The sequence below is a fragment of the Abrus precatorius genome, unplaced genomic scaffold (assembly GCF_003935025.1).
Source record: "Abrus precatorius isolate BTA unplaced genomic scaffold, Abrus_2018 Scaffold8, whole genome shotgun sequence".
Taxonomy (NCBI): domain Eukaryota; kingdom Viridiplantae; phylum Streptophyta; class Magnoliopsida; order Fabales; family Fabaceae; genus Abrus; species Abrus precatorius.
Genome location: NW_020874428.1, coordinates 12,415,861 through 12,438,678, shown reverse-complemented (window position 1 = coordinate 12,438,678; position 22,818 = coordinate 12,415,861). Strand labels below are relative to the sequence as shown.

The window sequence follows — 22,818 nt, the reverse complement described above, 5'->3', positions numbered from 1 at the left end:
TGTCTCATTGTGAGATGACCTACGTTTGCTTCCTATGTTGCAAAATTATTTGAGGAATCTAGTTTTGTTTGAAACCATAACGACGTGGTTGTCAGCAATGCAGTTCCACTAATTTCGTCGCAGTTCACCTAAAGCTAATTGAAGGATTGATGAGGGGATGTTTGAACTATTCAATGTAAAAAAAAAAGGTGCATCTCAATAATGACACTTTACACAACACAGACACTATGGTGAATATACCTTGGGAGTGTGAATGCGATGTCAAAGGTGTAGATGGTGGTACAAATAAGCCTGAGAGCATAGTGAACAGAGAGAAATTTAGGAGTATAGAGTGGATGGAAGGACAAGGATGATTCCACGTGTGACCCACTCTTTAAAGTTCTAAGAGTGGTTTCACATGTCAACTGTTCTCTAAAATATCAACCTTCTGAGAGCTGTTATTTAATAACCACTCTCCAAGTTAACTCTAAAGAGAAATTCCAAATGAACTGCTCTCATAAGTACATATTAGAGAGCGGTTCATTTTGAACCCTCTCAAAAGTGTATATTACAAAGCAGTTCGAGATGAATCGCTATCAGAAAGGTACATTGGAGACGGGTTCAATGCTACCCACTCTCTTAGCATTTTATACAAAACAATTTTTACTAACTGCTACCCAAATTTGCACTCCAAAAGTTCATACCTTCATAAATTTAAACTTTTCTTACTTCTCATTGATAAGATAATAAACTGATTTTAAATAGGAATAAGCATAAAATAATGTAATCCATTTTTCAAAAAACTAACATTAACTATTTTTAATAACTCTTTTCTAATCTGTATAATTTAATTAAAATAATGTTATGAATAGATCCAAGGAGTTTTTTTTGGAAACGTATCAAAAAGAACATTGAATTAATAATTACTAACGAAGACATTCACTAGTTACAAACATACAAGAAAATAAAAAGGTACTCAAATTTGTATATGCAATGCTTTTGGCCTAAAATGTAAAAAGATTTAGCCATCATTATGCTTACAGATGTGAGTAATGAGAGAACAGAATGTGTAAACATATAAAGTCTATAGTAAACATGGAAGCAAAAGGAGAAGTGAACTCATAAAGAAGAGAGAGATTTGGTTTTAACAGTAGGAGGCAAATTGTTAACGGTAGAATTATCTGTCCAATTTTTTTCACCCCAATGCAATAACATGCTCTCCCAGAAGCAGAAATCCTCAAAGCATATTTTCGAACGTGGGTCTTTTATCTTAATTTTCCAATGACCATCACTGTAGTTTCCTTTTTCTGCTTGTCTACGATCCCACTCTCGTGCAGCCTTCTGCTTGGACCTAAGCAAACAAAACTTCTGTAAGTTTTCTTGCATGGCATCATGTACCTTCCACCACCTTGCATGAGCTACGTTACTCGCAAACTCCTGTAGAATGTCCACATTCCAGTTGCAGTCATAGTCTCGAAAGCATTGCCATGGTTTGTAACCCAGATAGTGGATCACATAAAGTATTGGTGGATCAGCTCCGAAGAGGTGAGTTTTCATAACTTTTTTCTCTTCGTCGTCACCTTCCCAGAAGTGCTTTAAGAAATTCATATGTTTTGGAATCCGATGCCACCACGTAAAAATTTCATTCAAATACCCTTGGTCTCCACCATTGTAAGAGACAATCTCGTTGATGTGATCCATAAGCAGTTGAAACGTACAATTTGATGGTTCAACTACCATTACACCAGAGTTGAACAACGTAGCATTGTTTCCTATGGCTGATATTTCAGGCATCTCAAAAAGGAAATCAATATTTCTCAATATAAGAAGGTCAGCATCAATAAAAATGATTTTGTCATAATCTGTTAGTTGCCAGAGACGGAATTTGCTGTAATTCCACTCATTATATGCCTCTGGTTCTGCTTTTGGATTCCTAATTCTTTGGATTGTATGGATCCTCCATCCAGCAGCCTCCAAGCCACCCCTATGATAGTTACTAATTGTTTCATCAATGAGAATCACTAGATCTCGTGTTGATCCGGCCATCCGAATACTCTGAGCTGCAATAATGGCTCCGCAAACATACTTGTGTGCAGAATGTAAGATGGTTGCATAAGCTTCTCGGCGTGGCCTTCTTGAGTAAAAATTTTCTGTTTAAAGCATTAGTTAGTCTCTAATAACTCTATAGATCAAAGGTAATGGAATAACATACTTTTGAAATCCATGTTAGCTTTCTAGAATATATAAACAAGATTAAAAGTATAATAACCTAAAACATGGATTTTATGGTTAATTATAAGATGACATGATTCAATTAATTTAAAAGTTCATGCTTTCTCTGACATTAAGTATCTAAACTGTTGTGACACCGTGACTTGTATCTTTGATATTTATTTTAAGAATGGCAAGAGTAACTTGACATTAAACAAAAAAGTATGGGTCCATCAACCACCTTGGTTCACTATTTATTTTTGTTTTGTTTTTCAATAAAAGACAATGAAGTACTGCACTTACATATATAAACATAAGTTGAACGTCACTTAAAGAACAAAAGAGAAACAAGATTTGTAAGAAGAAGAAAGAAAAAGGTGCAAGGAAAAATAGAAAACATAGCATAGAAACACAAGTTTAATTGAAACCTCACCTTTAGCCTTCAAAGGAACTGCTAGTTCACAAGAACCAATTGGCAGCTGCAGCTTTTCCCTTAGTGTATTCAGGTTGGGTGCATAAAGCCAGGCACTCCCTTCCCGTTTTATAAGTTGCTTACAGGTAAAGAGATTTGGGATTGGGAAGCAATCAGTCACCAAAAGCACATGCACTGGATGATATCCTTTGGAAGAGGCAGCAAGTCTTGCAGCTTCAATCTGCAGGTGCAAACGAGCTACATCTCTTGACCAGCGCTCTGACTTGTTGCAGGGAAGCTTGACAGCAATAAGATCATTTCGTGGTTTTCCTGGTCCCTGAACCCTAGGTAGAGTTGGACAAGTAGGGAACTCATATTCTTCTTCTTCGTCTATCCATTCTGGATACAGGACTTCCCATGTAATATTATTTGAAGCATAGTTCAAGTGAAGGACCACATGCTTTGCTTCTGGTATCAACTGCTTCCAAAAGTCAATCTCACTGTTGTTGAAGTTTAATAAGCCAACACCCCAATAAGTGTCCTTATACTTCAAATTTTCAAGAACCTTAGATATTTGGTCCCACTCAATATCTAGAAACGATACATAACGTGAATCAATGCCATTAATAGCTCCTTTCCAATTCCTAATGAAAGTCGGCCTGCAACACACACACACACAAAACCTTAACCAAATAAGAAAAAAGTAAACATACACACATCATTGTCTACAATTTGGACATATCAAATGCCATGGTGTTCCAAGAAGAGAAGACAAAACATAATCTTAGAAGGAATATATGCTTTGAAGTATGCATGGACAGATACAAATTAATAATTGTAAATTCATTCTCCAAGACTCCATCCTTTGAAGGGATTAATGCATATTGTAGTTTTGAAAAAGGAATCTGTGATCAGACTTAATTTTTAGACAAGCAAAAATTATAAAATAAAACTAAAATGATAGCAAGAAACTACTAAAGCTCAAAATATAAGGATGTTAAAACATTGTGAAAGACAAAGAGGTATACCGTGATATAGACTGTGATAGATGATCAGTATTATAAACAGCTGGTGGGTGGAAAATTGTAACTAAAGTTCCCAATATAACAATAACCAAAACTAATTTCCAATTTGGCTTGCAATTTATACTTCTATCTTGGAATGGAATATGCAATGCCTTCTCTACATCTTTAAAATCTTTACTTCTTTGATGCCTTCTCTTGTTAGTATCTTCACTGCATCAAGAAGAGAGAAAAAGTAAGTACTTTATATATGTAGGAGAAGAGAGAAAGTAGCAACAATGAAAGTAGCTATATATTTCAGAAAGAAGCATACAATTAAACTTTTGGATGAACTTCAAATTTTAATTTCATCATCAATATATATAGAAATAAGAAAACAGATTACGGAAGACTTAGACAACAAAAGACATGCCCACTTATAATCATAGTCCTGCCTGTCTTTCTAAAAATTGATTTAGAATCTGTGTACCTTCCAATGTACATATGAATCAAATTAACCAATAATGATTGATAATGATAATATGAATCATAAGATACACCTCACCAACTGAGTAAAAATTTTCCTTTTAGGAGAGCAACCATGCAAAAGAAACTAAGAGAAAATGTCATGATAGGGCAAGGCAAAAACCAAAGCCACAGGTAAATTCATGATGCTAAAATGCAGAAGAATAAGATAACAAAAAGTAAGAAAAAAAACTCTTATTACAACATACTATGGTTATTCATTTATAACAAACAAAGTAAAAATAAATTTATACATTGGGACCTTATTTTGTGGGTGTTTTACACTAATTTTATTGTTAATTTTCACATTTAAGCATGAGATAACTACCGATGCTTCACACTCATTGTAGGCATGGTTCATTATCTAGTATGGTTGTGCTGGAGAATAATGTATGGCCATGCTGAATGGATTTGCATTCAATGTTTAAATTTAACATCTAAACCTTGTGTGATTTTTTATTTAAATACGGATTTAAAATTTGAATAAAGATTTTAGTTGAAATTCTGACGGCGGACAAAACTAATTTCCATTCAAAAAGATAAAGCTTAAGGATCTTAGAACTTGGTGCACACTCTATATAAAAGAGGTTTTATGCTCCTAACAGAAAAGATCTTCTACACACCATCTTCTTTTTCTAAGTTCTGACATAATCAACTATTGAGAGTATTGGAGATCATTGGTAAAGACAACAAGTGTCTCTTTAGAGTCCGAGCAAGTGATTAGGCATTCCTTGAAGATCGAGAGCTACTTCCATTGTTTTTCCTTTTGGGCCTTTTCAGTTCGAGTTCTCCTTTGAGTTTATGGATTTATTTATCATGCTTTTCATTATTTGTTTTGTTATGGGTAGCTAAATCCATAGCTAGGGCTATGGTAAATCTTATTGCATACTCTATGTGATTTTTATGTTTAATAACGATGTTGGTTTCATTTTAATGTTTGGTTTTTATTCTATTGAATTAAATTTTGCATGTGAAGAACTGATCACCCTTAACATCTCATAATTAGCTCATCATAGGCGACCGTACCACATGTAATTAATAGAACTATAGGATAAAACGAGATAAAGGGTTAGGTAGGTCAAACTTAATTTCTGTCTTCCAACCATTATTAAATTAACAAACCCATAAACACTTTATATTTTCTTTAATTACCTTTTACCTTGCATGATCATTGGGTGTTAATAGAATAAGTATGAATGGTTGGTAAACATTAAGGAAACTAATATTGAAATTAAAATAAAGAAAACATAGAAAGGTGTAATAGATGAAACTATATGCTCTATGCTCTTCTGATCCAATTTCTATAAAAAAAACTACCTTAGTATCTTTTCAATTGTCCTTTGAATTTAGATTCCTCTTATTTTTAATTTACTATGCACCTTTTCAATTTAAACAATTAAATCAAGGTATTCTTGATACTTGAAATTTATCTTTGTGGGACGATAACTTTGGAACTTAATTTAAAATCATTTATTACTTTTTGACAAGTACACTTGTCCACGAATAAGTTTTTGGCGCCATTGCTAGGGATTAATTTTCAATATCAAAGAAAATTGAGTATCTAGTTAATTTAAATATATATTTTTTGTTTTGTTTTATGCTCACTTGTTCTAAGCCTATTGCAAAACTTATTTTTAACCCAGAGATCGAGAAGACAACATATAGACTAAGGAAGGAGTGTAGAAAGAAAAAGATGGCGAAAGAACGACCAATCCTAGATTACATAACACCCACTGCTGAAGGTGATGTTGGGAGCATTGTAGCCTCTAATATAGAGGCCAAAAAATTTTAATTGAAGTAGGCCTTGATTAGTCTAGTCCAAAACTCTACACTATTTTCAGAGCGACCTGATGAAGACCTCCACCTCTATCTGAAAAAGTTCCTCCGACTCACAAACACCATAAAGTACAATGGTGTTACCAAAGATACTATAAGGCTTCGCCTCTTCCTATTCTCTGTCACAAAAAGGGTGAATGCATAGTTCTCCACACTTCCATCAAACTCAATTACAACATGGGACAACCTAACCCAGCAATTCTTGGCCAAATATTTCCCACCATCACTCTTTGTGAAGCTTATGATAGAGATTTTTAATTTTCAAAAATGAGTTTGAATCTCTATTTGAGACGTGAGAGTTGTTTGGAGAGCTCTTGAGGAGATACTCACATCATGGTTTCTCTGTGTGAAAACAGATGCAAATCTTTTATATTGGACTTTCACCTTCCAATAGAGCCACAGTTGATGCAGCAACTGGAGAAGCCTTCCTAAGCAAAAGGCCATCCGAGGCCTACACATTGGTAGAAAAGATGGCATCTAGCAATTTCTAATGGCATATAGACCATCACAAAGGCCAAAAGAAGGAATTCGCTCCTCTATCAGGCAGAAAGTAGCGACGTAATAACAAATACGCTGGAGACTCTGCCAAAATAAATGGAATTTTTATTGAGGGCACAAGATCCATCAGCAAAACCTTTAGAGACTAAGGAGGCCAACTTCTTGGGCAAAAATTTTAATTTGCGATGGCTTAATAAACCTACAAATTAATGGGAGAATGGCTAAGAAGGCCAAAAAAAAATTAAATGTTTATCGCCCTCCCTATATGCAACCTCAGGGAGCAAGGCTAGAAAGGAAAGAATCCTCAATCTTTCAATTAGAGCAAAGGATATCAAAGCTTAAATCCCAGATGGAACAGCAAAACCTTCGATTAGAACAACAGGGTTTAACAATGGACAAAAAGTTCTCTAAAATAAGGTCTGACATGAAAACCTAGTCATCAAAAATCAAGTCTCAACTTGAACAACTTACCAATCTATTAATGCAAAGAACATTAGGAATGCTTTCCACCCAACCGAAACATAACCCTAGAGAACATGCCAAGTCAATCATGTTAAGAAACAGGAAAGCGGTACCTGAAAACATGCCAAAATCACATAACAGAGCTGCAAGCATGCTTGTGCATACAGAGTAGAACGACCATGCACCACTAGGCATGCTCGTGCTTACTAAGAAGCACGACCATGATTTCCAAGAACAACAACTGTGCTTCACTGATGTGCATGCCTAGTTCACAAACACGCACATGCTTGCTCATATGCACAACTGTGCTGAAGACAAAAAGACTAGGCAAAAAATAAAGAAGAGCCATTTTGACATCCAAGCCTCAAGAACTTCAAATTCCTTGTCTGTAGAGGCTGAGAAATAATCAAAGAGACCCACAGTTCAATAAATTCCTCAAAATGTTGAAGTTAGACATTCAAGTACCCTTTGTGGAGGCCATCTCTCAAATGCCCAAATACGCTAAGTTCCTCAAGGAGATATTGAGCAACAAAAGGAAGTTAGAGAAATTCAAAACGGTGAGGCTTAATGAGGAGTGCTCAGCAATCTTTTTGAAAAAGCTACCCCTAAAGCTCAATGACCTAGGGAGTTTTACTATTCCTTGTACTATAGGTAGCTTTCATTTTGATAAAGCCTCTGTGATTTAGGGGCTAGTATAAATCTAATGTCTCTCTCTGTTTTTGGATGTTAGGCATGCAAGGACCTAAACCTACCTTTGTGTCTTTGCAGTTAGTAGATTGGTCTATCACCTACCTAAGGGGTATAGTAGAAGACATCTTAGTCAAAGTAGACAAGTTTACATATTGGACATGGAGGAAGATAGTGAGGTTCCCATTATCTTGGGAAGACCATTTTTGGCCACAAGGAAGACCATTATAGATGTCCAACAAAGGAAGCTCACATTGAAGCTAAACGATAAGGAAGTTATTTTTAAAGTTTTTGATTCTTTTAAACACCCTTTTAGCTTTGACTCTTGTAATTTTATTTTTATATACAATGTTTCTCCTTTGTTAGACTCTGTGTAGTTAATAGATAGGTTAAGGGATGATATTCTAGAGAAAATCCTCACCTTTGGGAGAGATGCTCTACTGGAAATAGAGGACGTAACAGATTAGCCTTGGATAGCAAAAATCTAGGAAGGTGGTTAGCACCTAGGCATTTTGAAAGCTTGGGAGCAGGTGACACTCAGATTTGCAAACCATCTATTGAAAAACCCCCAGAATTAGAGCTGAAACCTCTTCCTTCTACTCCTAAATATGCTTTTCTATCTCCTTCTTCTTCTCTTTCTATAATAATTTCTTCTAAATTGACAGGTGTTATGGAGAAGAAGTTGATGAGACTCTTGGGGAAAAAAAAGGAAGCCTTTGGGAGAAGCATTTATGACATCAAGAGTCTTAGCCCTTTCATATGCACCCATCAGATTCACTTGGAGAAAGAATTCAAACCCAAGGTTCAACCTCAAAGAAGGCTTAAGCCCGGTTTAAAGGAAGTGGTGAAAAAGAGGTAACAAAGTTACTAGATGTTGGTGTTATTTTTCTTATTTCTAATAGCCCTTAGGTGAGCCCTATGTAGGTTGCACCAAATAAAGGAGGAACCATAATTATGGAGAATGAGCAATAAAAACTTATTGTTGTAAGGAAGGTAACTGGGTGCCGTATGCATATATAGACTACGGGAAACATAATGAGGCCACTCGAAAAGATCACTTCTCCTCCCTTTTATTAATTAGATGTTAGAAAAAATAGCTTAGCGTGATTATTATTGTTGTTTGGATGGATATTTAGGTTATATGCAAATACCTACAGCATTAGAGGACCAAGAGAAAACTAATTTTACATGTCCTTATGGTACTTTTGCGTATAAATAGATGTCGTTTGATTTGTGTAACGTTCCCACTACATTTCAGAGATGCATGATGGCCCTATTCTGATTTATTGGAGAATTGTATTTAAATTTTCACTGATGATTTTTCTGTTTATGGTGACACTTTTGATAATTGTTTACATAGCCTTGATTTTGTTTTACAAAGATGTGAAAAGGCTAACATGGTTTAAATTGGGAAAAGTGTCAGTTCATGGTGGATGAATGCATTGTTTTGGAGCATAAAGTTCTAGCAGAGGTATAGAAGTAGACCCTGCTAAGGTAGAGGTTATTGCTAAACTTCCCCCTCTTATATGTGTGATAGGACTTTTTGGGACATGCGATGTATTATAGGAGGTTCATAAAAGATTTTTCAAAAATAACAACACATCTTTCTGTTTTAATGGCTAAGGATGTATAATTTAAATTTGATAATGCCTGCTTATCTGCTTTCAATGCCATGAAAAATAAGTTAATTGATGCCCCTATGGTTATATCTCCTAACTAGTCTTTGCCTTTTGAGCTTCTGTATGATGCTAGTGATACAGCTATTGGAGTAGTTTTGGGCCAAAGGAAGGTCAAGATTTTTCAAGCCATTTATTTAATTATGTCTAAAGTATTTATTTTCACTGACCATTTTGCTCTTAGATATTTTATGGCTAAACAGGATGCTAAGCCAAGGATTATACGTTGGATTCTCCTCCTGCAAGAATTCGATGTGGAGATTTAGGATAAGAAGGGGAGTGAGAACTTGATTGCTGACTACCTATCCAAACTAGACCCCTTGATGAGGGAGAATACCAAGGAAGAAATTAAGGAGACCTTTCCTGATGAGACAATTTTTACTATTTCTGAGGCACCTTGGTATGTCAATATGGTGAACTTCCTAGTTGGTAATATCTTTCCCCCTAGACTTTTCGTCCTCACAGAAAAGGAATTTTTTATCTGATGTTAAGTATTATTTATGGGAAAAGCCTTATTTGTTTGAAGTTTGTGGGGATAATTTGATTAGGAGTTGCGTCCCTAAGAGTGAATTTACTGTGATTCTCAGGCACTACCATTTTAGAGAGGTGGGCAGCCACTTTGAACCCACTAAAACTTCTCATAAGGTTTTGCAAAGTGACTTTTATTGGCCTACACTTTTTAAAAATGCTTATGGCTTTGTTAAATCTTGCGATAAATGTCAAATGAGTGGTAATATTTCTAAAAGGTACGACATACCTTTAATAATTTTTGGTTTGTGAATTGTTTGATGTTTCAGGTATAGATTTTATGGGACCATTTCCTAAGTCTTTCAATAATGAATATATGTTGGTTGTTGTGGATTAAGTCTCTAGGTGGGTGGAAGCAATGGACCTACTAATGATGTTAGGGTGGCTACCAAATTTCCTAAGAAAATATTTTTACATGGTTTGGAATCCCTAAAGCAATTATCAGTGATGGAGGTACTCATTTTTTTACAATAAACTTTTTGATAATTTTTTGGCAAAATGTAGTGTCATTCACAAGGTTGCTATTCCCTACCACCCGCAAACTAGTAGGCAAGTTGAGATATCTAATAGAGAGTTGAAAAAGATTTTAGGGCATACAGTTAATAGTTCTAGAAAAGACTAGTCTTTAAAATTGGATTTGCTTTTAAAACTCCTATTAACATATCTCCTTGTCGTTTGGTTTTTGGAAGAACTTGTTACTTACGTGTTGAACTTGAACACAAGGATTATTGGGCTTTGAAGTTACTTAATTTTGATTTAGAGCCTGCAGGTGAGAAAAGACTATTGGAGCTTAATGAGTTAGATGAGATGTGCCTTACAGCATACGAGAATGTCAAGCTATACAAGGAGTGCACCAAAAAGTGGCATGACAAGCATATTCTACATCGTGAGTTCCATGAAGGAGATAAAGTGTTGATTTATAACTCACGACTACAATTATTCCCTATAAAACTAATGTCCAGGTGGACTGACCCTTATACAGTAACCAAGATCTTTCCTTATGGAGTCCTAGAGATTTCTAAAGCTGGGAAAAGACACTTCAAGTCAATGGTCAGAGGGCTAAACTATATATGAATGGAGTAACCTCCACCACACAGGCTATGTTTCTACAATAGCCCAACAAAACGTTAGGCTTGCAACGTTAAACAAGCGCTTTCAGAAGGTAACCTGCATATTTTTTTTTCGTTCTTTAATTTCGTATTTTTTTATTTTTATTTTTTCAAAAAGGGGGACCATCCTTATGGAACTCAACAGGGTAACTTTTCTAGATGATTTGGCTCTGCATACACATGCATGCCTATACTTAAACCATAGGCAAGCCCATGCTCATTACACATGCACACCCATGCTCATAAGGTGCACGACCATGCTAGCGGTTGTGTTTGAATTCTAGGTTTTCTTCAACAAAGTAAGGTTGTGCATCCTTAGCAACATGGCTGTGGTATCTTGTTTGTGGCCATCTTGGCAGTTTTCTCACACCCAAGGAGTCCCTTTCCTCTTTATTTTTTTTTCTTTTGCTCTCTTTGCCTACACTTACTTTCTCTTTTTCTTAAACATTAAGGACAATGTTGAGCTTTAAGTAAGAGGGGGTTCCCATTATTACTTGTTCCCAAGTAGTTTCCTATGCTCCCATTTCTTTGAATAATTTGAAAATTTTATCCTAAGGAATCCAATTTTTCTTGAAAATTAAAGAGCATGTTGTGTGATTTCTATTTAGTTACGAATTCATTAAGAAACTAAAAATTTCTCAAGTTCTCTAATTTTTTGCTCCACATTAAATTTTAACCCATAAATGTGAGTTTTGAGCTTTTATGGGGACTTTTATTATAATACCTCTTTCTTCATTGTTTTATGTGATTGTACTCTTGAGATTTATGCTCTAGAACTTGACTTATAACAGAGGTATAATAGGATTATTTTTCTCGACCTTCAACATATTTGAGAAAGAAATACAACTAGTTGTTTACTTTGATTATTGAATTTTTTTTTAGCCCCTTTGTTGAAATTATAAAATATTTTGATGACTTTAAATTTATGAATGGATCAATTGAGTTGTTAAATAGTTTGATAAATTCTCTATATCTCTCGTGTAAAAAAAAAATCTAAAAACTCTTATTACATACATATTATGGTTATTCATTTATAACAAACAAATTAAAAACAAAGCAGCAACAGAAAATGGAAAAAATAAAAAATCTCCAAAACAGACAAATCACGTATCCCCTGATATGGCGACAGTTTTTGACATGGCAGTTTGCACAAACTTCAACGGTACATAAATGCTAGACTCAAATATTCAGCACTTCAAATTGACGATATCTACGACTTCAACATGCGCTATAATTAAAGTTCCTAAAATAGATGTGACACGCATAACGAACTACGAACTCTAACTAACAAAATGATGTAATTAATTGAAGTAATTAGAAAGGCATCGCGCATCTAAGGCGAATATGGTCAACTATGGTGGAGATTCCGAAGCAGAAACTAAGTAGCGAAGGAGAAAGACACGAACCTAAATGAAGAGGAGGAGCGGTGGCGCGGCTCGAAGGTGCTTGGGGAGGGTCCCCTCATCTCCGATTCAATTCAAAGCAGCATCAAAAGAGGGTTTTGTTTGGAAGAAAATAAAGTTGAAGCCAAGTGTTGTGAGCTTTTGACGAGAGTCTTGTAAGAAAGAACTCTTAGTAGGTGGATTTGCTTTGTAACTAAAAAGACCCAGTTATAGTGGGATTGGGATTCAAATTCTAGCCACCGTTCTGTTTGGAATCAATTCCAAAACTGGATTGGACAACATACTTCACCACTTCACAAAACATTTTCGCTTTCAAACGATTTAGAAGCGATAGCTGAACAATGATGTCGGGTTTTTTAGTTATCCAATAATTTGTTGTAGCCAAGAAAGCTTTATCATACCTAATTTTTCACCAAATACTAAACATATAAATTGAAACTAGGAATTGATACAATGAATGGATCTGGGTTACGCTTGGGTCAATGGTTTCCGTATAGCCACTGAATAACCTTTGTGTTCTTAATCACTTCTCAAAAAAGCTATTCCTCATATAGTTCGTTTTGTTATCTTGAATTGGAAATTGATCATCTTTTTGTTGTTGACATTGTTACATAATTTGCAAGATATATCAAACCCTTGTCGTCATAAATGTGTTCTCATTAGTCATTTCTGGAGGATATGTGAGGGTTGCATCTTACTTTAAACCTTCAAAAGAAAAGTATACTGCGGATGTGCTAACTTACAAGCGAGAAGCGAATTAGGAAAATGTTTTGCTGATACTCCTAAGATAAAGTGTGAAATGTGGGTAAAAAAAAAAAAAGAGAGAGATAAGAGAAAAACAATAAAAAGAAAGCGAAAATATTTTTTTAAAAATTGTAATGGACGATATGATTAAAAAAAGATAAAGAGAATTAAAAGATGAAAAACAAATACAAGAAAAAGTAAACATAAAAATATAGTTACTCAGTAAAAAATAATAAGAAAATAAAAACAGAAAATTTGTGAATGCTTCTATTATTATTATTTTTACATATAATACATAATTAATTCAAATATATAAATATTAGTAATTTAAATTTAAGATTAAAAAGGGAAATTTTTAAAAATAAAAATTTATTTTTAATATATAAATAATAAAACTTGAAGGGTTAGTAGAATTTTATAAGGCTTCATTATATTTATATGTACGGAGTCAATTTATTTACTATAAGGTCATGTATTCGAATTTTATTACGTGTAAATTTTTTGAGCTAATGACGACTAAGAACCGGACACAAAGATCAATCTTAAGCCTTTTATACTTGAAAACATCATATATCTCTCACTTTAGAGAAAAAATATATAAAGAATTACAAGTAAGGATTAGTTTAAGACACTTTAACCTTAAACACACATCATGAACTCTGCCTTTAAATAAAACCATATAAAAATGATGATACTTGAAATAAAAATCAAAGTCAATTTTTTATTATTTATCTTATTAAAACATAGAAATAAGTATTAAAATATGATAATGATACTGATAAAATGTGTGTCAAAAAATTAATTAAAATAAAAGATATCATTATCCTAAAATAAGAACTGCATTTTATTATGTACAATTTTTTTTGTCTTTAATTCAGAGATAAAGTGGTGTGTTTCAAGTGAAATTCTTGTTTTCCTCCTTTCGTGCTATAATTTTGGCACCAACGTTTTCTTTTCCTTCCAAAATGTTTTGCAAACTCATTATATCATTAAATGTATGTTTGGATAGGCATAAAATATCCTATATATGTACGTCTTCTTTTAATAAGCTACTTTGAGCAGTGTTAAATAAACGTGTGTTTAGAGTATAATGACGCAAAATCAAACACACTATAAGTTAAGTACGGAATGCAATGCTTTACTTCATATTATTTGTGGTAATTTTTTTCTTCCCCTTCGAAGTTATTTATTTCCGCTTTCGGGCACGAGCTATTTCTGCTAAGCTAAGCTGCAAATGGGTTTTACTTTTACTTACGGATTTGTCAATTCTCCAAATTATGTACTGCAGTTGCGTAATGGTTTTTCTCTTTCATAATTGTTGTGGTCCAGGCCAGCGTAAATTGTAGTTAATAACCAATTTGGATGCGAATTCAAATTAGAGCTTATTATAAGCGGATCGAAACTTAAAGGTTAGTCAAGTGGAGTGAAGTAAGGTTTGGCATCTTCTTGACTGTTTCCTTTCTTTAAAATTTATATAATAAAATATTCAAATATATTTGTAAAAATATAAGATCAAGATTATCAAATCTTAAATTTAAATAAATTTAAGCCTGTTAAGTTTAATTTAATTAGTCCACGTAACAAAGAGTTCAATACAGCTCCGTTTGCATAAATTCACTGTTTGCTAATCATAATAATAATGAATCAAACAACAAATAACTTTAAAAAAAATACTAAACAGCTGAATTATTAAATAATAATATAATTACTGCATTTTTATTGTTTTAAATTTATCCTTTTGTAATATATTTTTAAATAATTTATTATTATTATTATTATTATTATTATTATTATTGTGAGAAAACCAAGAAAGGCTTAATACTTTACATTAACACTAAAAGCTTGCTAATAATCCATTATTTAAACTGGTCCGAAGTTTGTTTTGCAGCACAATAAGCAACTTATGCATGTAAACTCAGCACTCAATGCATACTTAACGTAGGAGATCACATTCAAGGATCACGTGATCACAGGGCACCTAAAATCTTTCATGTTTGTACTGCATTGGTTCCGTGTGGCCATATTCTTCTACCTTGTTGTTTTATAACCAATAGAACACCACCTACTAAAACTCTGATATTATATGTTGTCACTCTCTACTAGTAAAGGCACTAAATTGAGCAATTTCATATTAGATTATTTTAATAATCTTATTATAGTGGTATATATAACTTAAAATATGACTCTAATTAATGATTTAATATAATGGTGGTTAAATATTAAATATAAAATATAAAGTTATTGAGGGTATAATTACAAATACAATTATAAGAAAACTCTCCCCTCTCTCTTCAGATAAAAATAAGAGAGCGGTTATCAAATAAAGATTACGGTATTCTCTACTACTCAGACTATCACTTTTACGATCTCATGGTAATCGAAAGAAAGAAACTTTCTTTCAACCATCGAAGAGGAGCTAAAAGAGGAAGGAGGAGTAGGAAAAAATACCCAAAGCTCAACAGCATCAAAAAGAAAAGTAACATCAAGAAACAATAGATTCAGGTTAATGCTCTCTAAATTCTTGACTGTGTGAAAACCATATATATTGTTACAAGAACCATGTAATTCAAGATTAATGGGAATAGTAATTTCATAATCAAAGATAAAAATTACATGATGGACTAAAATCTAATAGTTGGTATCAGAGTTTAGGTTGTGAATTTCATGATTCTCCGTAAAATATTGGTTCTCCGTTAATGTTTTTCCCAAATTACATGAACCCTAGGTATTTTATATGATGGATTGTCGTTATTTTGACACTATGCCAAAAATGGGATTTTGAAGCTCAACTTTGGATAGCAATTAGTAAAAATTGCTTTGTATAACACACTAAGAGAGCGGTTAGCGTTGAACCGGTATCCAATGTAGCCTTATTAGAGCGATTCTATAAGAACCTTTTTCTAATATACACTTTTGAGAGCAGCTCATCTGGAACCGTTCTCGTAAGTGTATTTTGGAGAGCGGTTGTTAAATAACCGCTTTCAGAAGTGCTATATTTTAGAACTTAGAACTTTACAAAGCGGTTGACACGTGGAACTGCTCTGAAAGGTGTAGATTAGAGAGTGGTTATTTCTTAACCTCTCTCAAATATAGTATTTCAAATTAAACCCTAAGCCCTAAATATAGTTATCCCTGTCCCCAGCCTAGTCTGTACCTTCAAATTTGTCTTTGTTCAGTATTTTTTAAGTTTTTGCAAAAGAACAAGCGCCGTTGACAACACATTCGCAATTTTAAAGTATATTCATAATTATTTCTTTGTTTTCTGCCTTCATTTGGACATTAGCACTCCAACTTTGTGTCGGTTCACTGATACACACTTATTTTTTTTACATTGAATAGTTATAAACGTCCCTCCTCCATCCTTGGCTTTAGGTAAACTGCGACAAATTATTCGAACTACATTGCTTCTAGGTTAGTGCTCTTGTGTTTGTATTTGTGTTAAATTGATTATATTCAAATGTTTACCATTGTTGCGTGATAGAGAGCGTGAAATTAGTTTTTATTTAGTAAAAGTTGATTTCAAAAGGTTGAACTTTAGGTTAGTTAACCTTTGAAATATTATTGGAATAGTTATTTAGGATTTTCTGAACATGATAGTAGGACACTGGTTGACTGTAATGCAGGAGATTTATGTGAAAATGCAACTTGTGATATTGTTAAAGTTTATCTATTGAACATGATATTGTTGTGTTGTCTACCCCCATTATGTAAATTTGCTCCGTGTATGAATGAAATTGATGTTCTGCCTTATAGAATGTTGTGAATGCATGATTATTGTTAGTGATTAAACTTTGTAGAGTATGATTTGAAATCTAAAATTGAGTGAAACCTTAGTTTCCCATTTGATATTGCAAATAATGATTTATTAATCATTATTTTCAATCTCAAATTGTCCAAGTTGGACAATTTGTGAACAAAATTATTCATTCATTGGTTAGCATTGCTTCTCATAATATTGAATTTAATACTTGACAAAATTTGAGTTTGGAGCATTTCTCATTGTCTCTTAGTGCATGCTAGATTAAGGTAAATCATCTCATATTCAAGTTATGTAGTAGGAGACTAATGCAAAATGCTGCCAAAATTTTGTCAAGTAAAAAATACAACATTTAAGCAACAATTGTTAATTAAGGTATGAAAAAGTTTGTTCTCAAATAGGATAGAGCCCTACCATGTGAGAGTTAATAAGACATTCATATTTGCAATTATCGTAACCGTAGTTGGAGTAAATATGGATCGAAGTTGGATGGTAGCTGATCATTTGAGTGAAGAATATGCAGACGGAATGAAGGAGTTTATTAGATTTGCAATTAAGCATGCAACTGATGTCAACCTTATTCCCTATCCTTGTTGGTGTTGTTTGAATATGCTGCAAGTAAATATGGAACAATTGGAAAAACATCTAATGTGCAATGGGATAGATGAAAAATATAATTGTTGGACAAAGCACGGTGAGATAGAAGGTGAAAGTACATCAATTAACATGGAATCAAATGTCTATTACTCAGAGACATTTAGAACAGATGTGAGTGATCATGCTGAAGACATTCCAAATGTTGTTAAAGAAGATCTTAGAGATTGTCCAAAGATGTTTGAGAGGCTTAAAGATAATGCAAAAGCACCATTGTACAATGGATGCACAAAGTTCACAAGATTGAGTTTTGTGTTAAAGCTTTATAACTTAAAAGCCTCGAAAGGATAGACTGATAAGAGCTTCACAAACTTGCTAAATTTATTACATGAGATGCTACCAGAGGATAATGTGCTATCTACAAGAACATATGATGCTAAACAAGTACTTACTTCCATTGGATTGACCATGAGAAGATACATGTTTGTGTTAATGACTATATTTTGTTTCAAAATGAGTATGCATCACTAAGTCAATGTCCAAAGTGTAATGACTCAATACCTAAAGAAAGAATCAACACCCGTGAAGGTTGTGCAGTATTTTCCAGTAAATACCCAGATTAAGGCACCTATTTTGTAGTGCAGAAAATGGAAAGCAGATGACTTGGCATGCTGAAGGAAGAATTAGAGATTGGAAGCTTAGGCATCTAGCAGATTCTTTGTAGTAGAAAAAATTTGATGACGAATATGAAGACTTTGCAGCTGAAACAAGGAGTATAGTTTTGCATTGGCTATCGATGGAATGAATCCCTATGGCATGCAAAGTAGCACCCATAGTACATGGCCTGTGAATTTAATAATGTATAACTTACCTCTATGGCTTTGCATGAAGTAGAAATATATGGTGCTTTCTTTGTTAATCTTTGGTCCTAAACAACTTGGAAATGACATTGATGTGTACTTATATCTTTTAATTGAAGATTTGAAGTTGTTGTGGGAAATTGGCATAGAAGTATATAACAGGTTTAGAGATGAATCTTTCACACTCAAGGCAATGTTGTATGGAACAATTAATGATGTTTCTGCATATGAAAATCTTTCTTGTTACAGCATAAAAGGTCAATATACATGTCCAATGTGTTCTAAAAAGACAGATTATATAAGACTCAAGCACTGTCACAAGAATTTTTTCATGGGGCATCGTAGGTAGTTAGCACAAAATCAAGAACAACGATGTCCTTATTTGAGAAGTGGAGAACAAATCTTTCAAGAGGTTAAGCATATAAGAACAACTTTCAAAAAACCTTTTGCCAACAAATTCCAATAGCAGGTTGGAAGATGTCAATTATCTTTCAGTTATCCTACTGGAAATCTTTATACGTAAGACACTTTGTTGATGTTATGCATATTGAAAAAAAAATTTCTAGTCAAAAAGGGAAAGCGGACCTTTTTACCACCAATAGCATATACCCTGTCTAGAAATAAGAAACATGCTTTATGTGAGGCTCTTTATTCAGTTAAGGTTCTAAAGGGGTATTCATCAAACATTAAAAGTCTTCTATCATTTAAGGACCTAAAGTTAAAAGAATTGAAGTCTCATGATTGTCATATCTTAATGGCGAATTTGATTCTTATTGCTATACAGTCTATTCTACCCAAAAAGGTTCGCGTGGCAATCACAAAGTTGTGTTTATTTTTCAAGGCAATATATGTAGCAAAGTGATTGATCTTGCGAGATTACCAGCTTTGCAAAACCAAATATCTGAAACTTTATATGAGCTTGAAATGTATTTTTTACCTTCATTCTTTGATATCATGGTTCATTTGACCATTCACTTGGTGGAAGAGACAAAATTGTGTGGCCCTATATATATGAGATGGATGTATCCCGTTGAAAGATATATGAAGATTTTAAAATGGCATGTTAAGAATAGAAGCAAATCAGAGAGATGTATTTTTGAACGATATATAGTGGAAGAAACAATTGAATTTTGTAATGAATACCTGTCAAATGTTGAATCATGTGGTCTTCCAAAATCGTATCACACAAGAAGGACTTTAGGGGAAGGTAGTAGTGGTTGTCAAGAAATAGAGGTTCCTAGATTGTAATGGGATCAAGCACACTTGTATGTATTACAAAACACCCCTAAAATAGAACCTTATATAAGCATGCACAAAGAAATTCTAAAGTATAGAAATCCTAACAGATGTGAGAATTAGATAACAAAAGAACATAACCAGAGATTCATTAAATGGCTACAAGAATATGTCGGTGAACAGTTGATAGAGAGTAATAATTATGTTACAAAAATGATTTGATGGTTATCAAAAGGTCCTTGTATTGACACTTTTTCATACACTTCTTACCTAATGAATGGGTTCACATTTTACACAAAGGAGCATAATGACCAAAGCACAATGCAAAATAGTGGAGTAACCCTTGTTACTGAATCATTACATATCTCCAGTGCAAAGGATAGAAACTCAATATATACGAATATGTCATACTTTGGAGTCATTGAACACGTATAGGAGTTGGATTACACTGTTTTGAGTAGTAGTGTTTAGATGCAAGGGGGTGGACAATAAAAGTCGATTTTAAGAAGGTGGGTTACCAAGATGATTTATTTATCCTTGCATCATAGGCTCAACAAGTGTTCTACATCTCAGATCCTACTGACCAGTCATGGTCGATTGTCTTGCTGTCTAATAAATTAAATGCTTTCACAGAAGGAAAAAGTCAATGTGGAGGACGATCTTTTAAGAAGTGTTGAACACATGTCAATTACAGATATATTGACAGATGACGGGGATTTTTATACAAGACAAGATCATAAAGAAGGTATTTAGTTAAATCCATCATTTTATTCAATAAAATGTCATAGGAAACTTAGTAAGGGTCCTAAAAAAAGAAAAAGGTGCATCTATTAGTAAATTTGAATTGATTATATTATGTTTTTATAATTTTACTTTACTTGAATGTAATTATTTAATGTTAACCTTTATGTTTATTCTTGCAGAGATGACTTCTTCAGATAACATGGAAGAAGGTTTCTATCACACAAATTGGATAACTAACTAGCAAGTGTACTAGGTAATTGTAGCAAGTAATAAAATTTGGAATTCAATATGAGCCCCAAGGATCGTCCATAAAGATCTTATTTCAATTACCACTTCACAATTTAACAATTAGTTGAGCAAAACAATTCATTGAGAGGTTTGTAACATGTGAAAGTAAGAAATAAAGACAATAAAAGGTAATAAACTTGCTGTAAAAACAGAATACGAATATTGTATTAAGAATGCTATATGGAAAATAGTTAGGAATTACTTCACCAAATTTTCAATTGCAATGTAATCATGTTCTGAACTCTTGAGAATTTTAATTGATTGATAATCAATTTCACTTCTTTAACCAAAGGACAATTTCTTGCCTCATTGATCCTAATATCTAATTAAATCTCCCTAATCCCTTAGGTAAAATTTAATCAAATACTGCATTAAGTTCTGAAAATTACAGGATTACTAGATCATGATACTTATTCCTAAGATCTCAATAACCTAGGCATATGATTCAGATATGAGAAATAAACTCAATTTCAATTGAATGAAGGATTAGTTCACAACTGCATTAAGAACAGAATCACATACTCAATTCAATTAAAATCTCAAAATTCAATCCATAATTACATCACAACATCAAATATGGATCCATAGATCCCTAACCAAAATGGTTTATAACAACATTACAATGGAGAAAGGAGAAGTAAGAGAAGAAGAAGACAAGAAGCAGAAGAACATCTTCAAAGACCCAATCTTCACTCTGATTCCTCTAGAAATGAAGCTTGAAAGTTGCTCCCAATCTCTCTCTGACTTCCCTTGGAAGTTAAAACAGTTACAAAGTGAAAAATAACAAAATTGAACCAAAGTCCCTTTTTCTGAACCTCTAACTTATATTTATATGGTTTTTCCCGCCTTTTGCCTTTCTACATGTTAATCTCCAAAAATTCTAGCATCAAAGGTCTTCTAGAAGCTTCTAAAACTGATTTAAGAACTCAAATCGTCCAAAGTTGACACTTAGAAGTGATATTTAAAATTCTGTTATTTTTGCATAGCTACTCTAGGCACTTGAAGTAGCTACGCGCTCAATTACGTAGCTACTCTGATCACTTGAAGTAGTTACGCGCACTGTGCAATTCTGAATTAGCCTTGGGCATAGCTACTTTGAACGCTTGAAGTGGCTACGCGCTTAATTGCGTAGCTACTTTGAACACTTGAAGTAGCTACTCTCTTGATCTTCATGAAATTTCTTCTTCAAAGTGTTCACTCTATGTACTCAGAGTGATTACGCCCTTCATAAAATACTTGATTCTTCATCTTTTAGGCTCAATTCCTCTACGTTGTTCACTTCAATATTCAACTCAAATTCTCAGCTCAAGCTTCTGCACAAGGATTAAGTCACTTTTAAGTCAAATTGTTCAGAATTGGACTAAAAATCTAAAAATCAAAACTATTTACACAACTATTAGTATTAATGCAATTTTTATGATATTTTCAAGTTTGCTTAGCACTTTACTACTTATTTATTAACAAAAACTAGGCTAAAAATATAGTAAAATGTGGATTTATCAGTTTCCCTCATCACTCTGCTGAATTGAAAAAGAAAAAGACTCAAGGAATTACCAAAATGAAGTCTATTAGCAAATCAAGGAAGTTAGGACAAAAGCTACAAGTAATTTGAAACCTCTAATAGATCAATGTGCATCTCTTTTATGCTAATATTATTAACACTTGTATGTTTCATCACTTATAACTACATATAAATCAGATGGAATTCAAAAAGGCAATCTATTGACCCTAGTAGATCCAAATTTGTACATTTTATTAGATTTGTTACAAGGAGTACAGTGCCAATTAGTTATTCTTATTGGACAAATGTACCTAGTAATCTTAAAGAACACATATGGGAGCAAGTAGAGGTGAATATTATCGTTTCCATAGGATATGTTTTATTTAACATTTGCATTTAATCTACATGTTTATGAAGATTGCTGCACCTAGGTCTAATTTGACATCTGTACCTTGACATATCCTTGTATTTGAACTCTTTTTTAAAGACTTTTGAGTTTATGTTGTGTTTATTGTAGGAACAGGTCACTCCAGAGGCTGAGACTGAATCAATAACCCAAAACGACATACTCTCTCAAGCACTTGGTGTAAGAGAGCATCCAAGTCGTGTAAGAGCTGTATGTTTTGGGGTGATCCAAAAATTTGTATTTGGGCCAACACCATCATATCCACACCCATCATCTACTGAGTGGCAAAATATGAAGCATTGGGCAGCGCATTTGACCAATGTAGTGACACAATTGACAGGGGGTTAAGGACTGCCCCCAT

The 22,818-nt window shown here is 33.5% G+C and overlaps 1 protein-coding gene across 1 annotated transcript; it reads right to left on the bottom strand.

The window, feature by feature from the left end:
• Positions 1-1,098: 1,098 nt before the first annotated feature.
• Positions 1,099-12,389, bottom strand: LOC113874239 (putative UDP-glucuronate:xylan alpha-glucuronosyltransferase 3). The gene is made up of 4 exons (XM_027512470.1): positions 12,331-12,389; positions 3,631-3,837; positions 2,624-3,261; positions 1,099-2,129 (listed from the first exon to the last, which is right to left on the bottom strand). Exons 1-4 carry the CDS (start codon positions 12,387-12,389, stop codon positions 1,099-1,101), a joined length of 1,935 nt encoding a protein of 644 aa, XP_027368271.1.
• Between the last annotated feature and the right edge of the window lie 10,429 nt (positions 12,390-22,818).

Excerpts from the sequence above, each read along its gene's own strand:
- LOC113874239 (XM_027512470.1), bottom strand. The coding sequence starts at position 12,389 with ATGAGGGGACCCTCCCCAAGCACCTTCGAGCCGCGCCACCGCTCCTCC. Across the intron at positions 3,838-12,330 it reads CGCTCCTCCTCTTCATTTAG|TGAAGATACTAACAAGAGAA; the intron begins GTTCGTGTCTTT and ends TTCTTGATGCAG. Across the intron at positions 2,130-2,623 it reads AGTTCCTTTGAAGGCTAAAG|AAAATTTTTACTCAAGAAGG; the intron begins GTGAGGTTTCAA and ends TGCTTTAAACAG.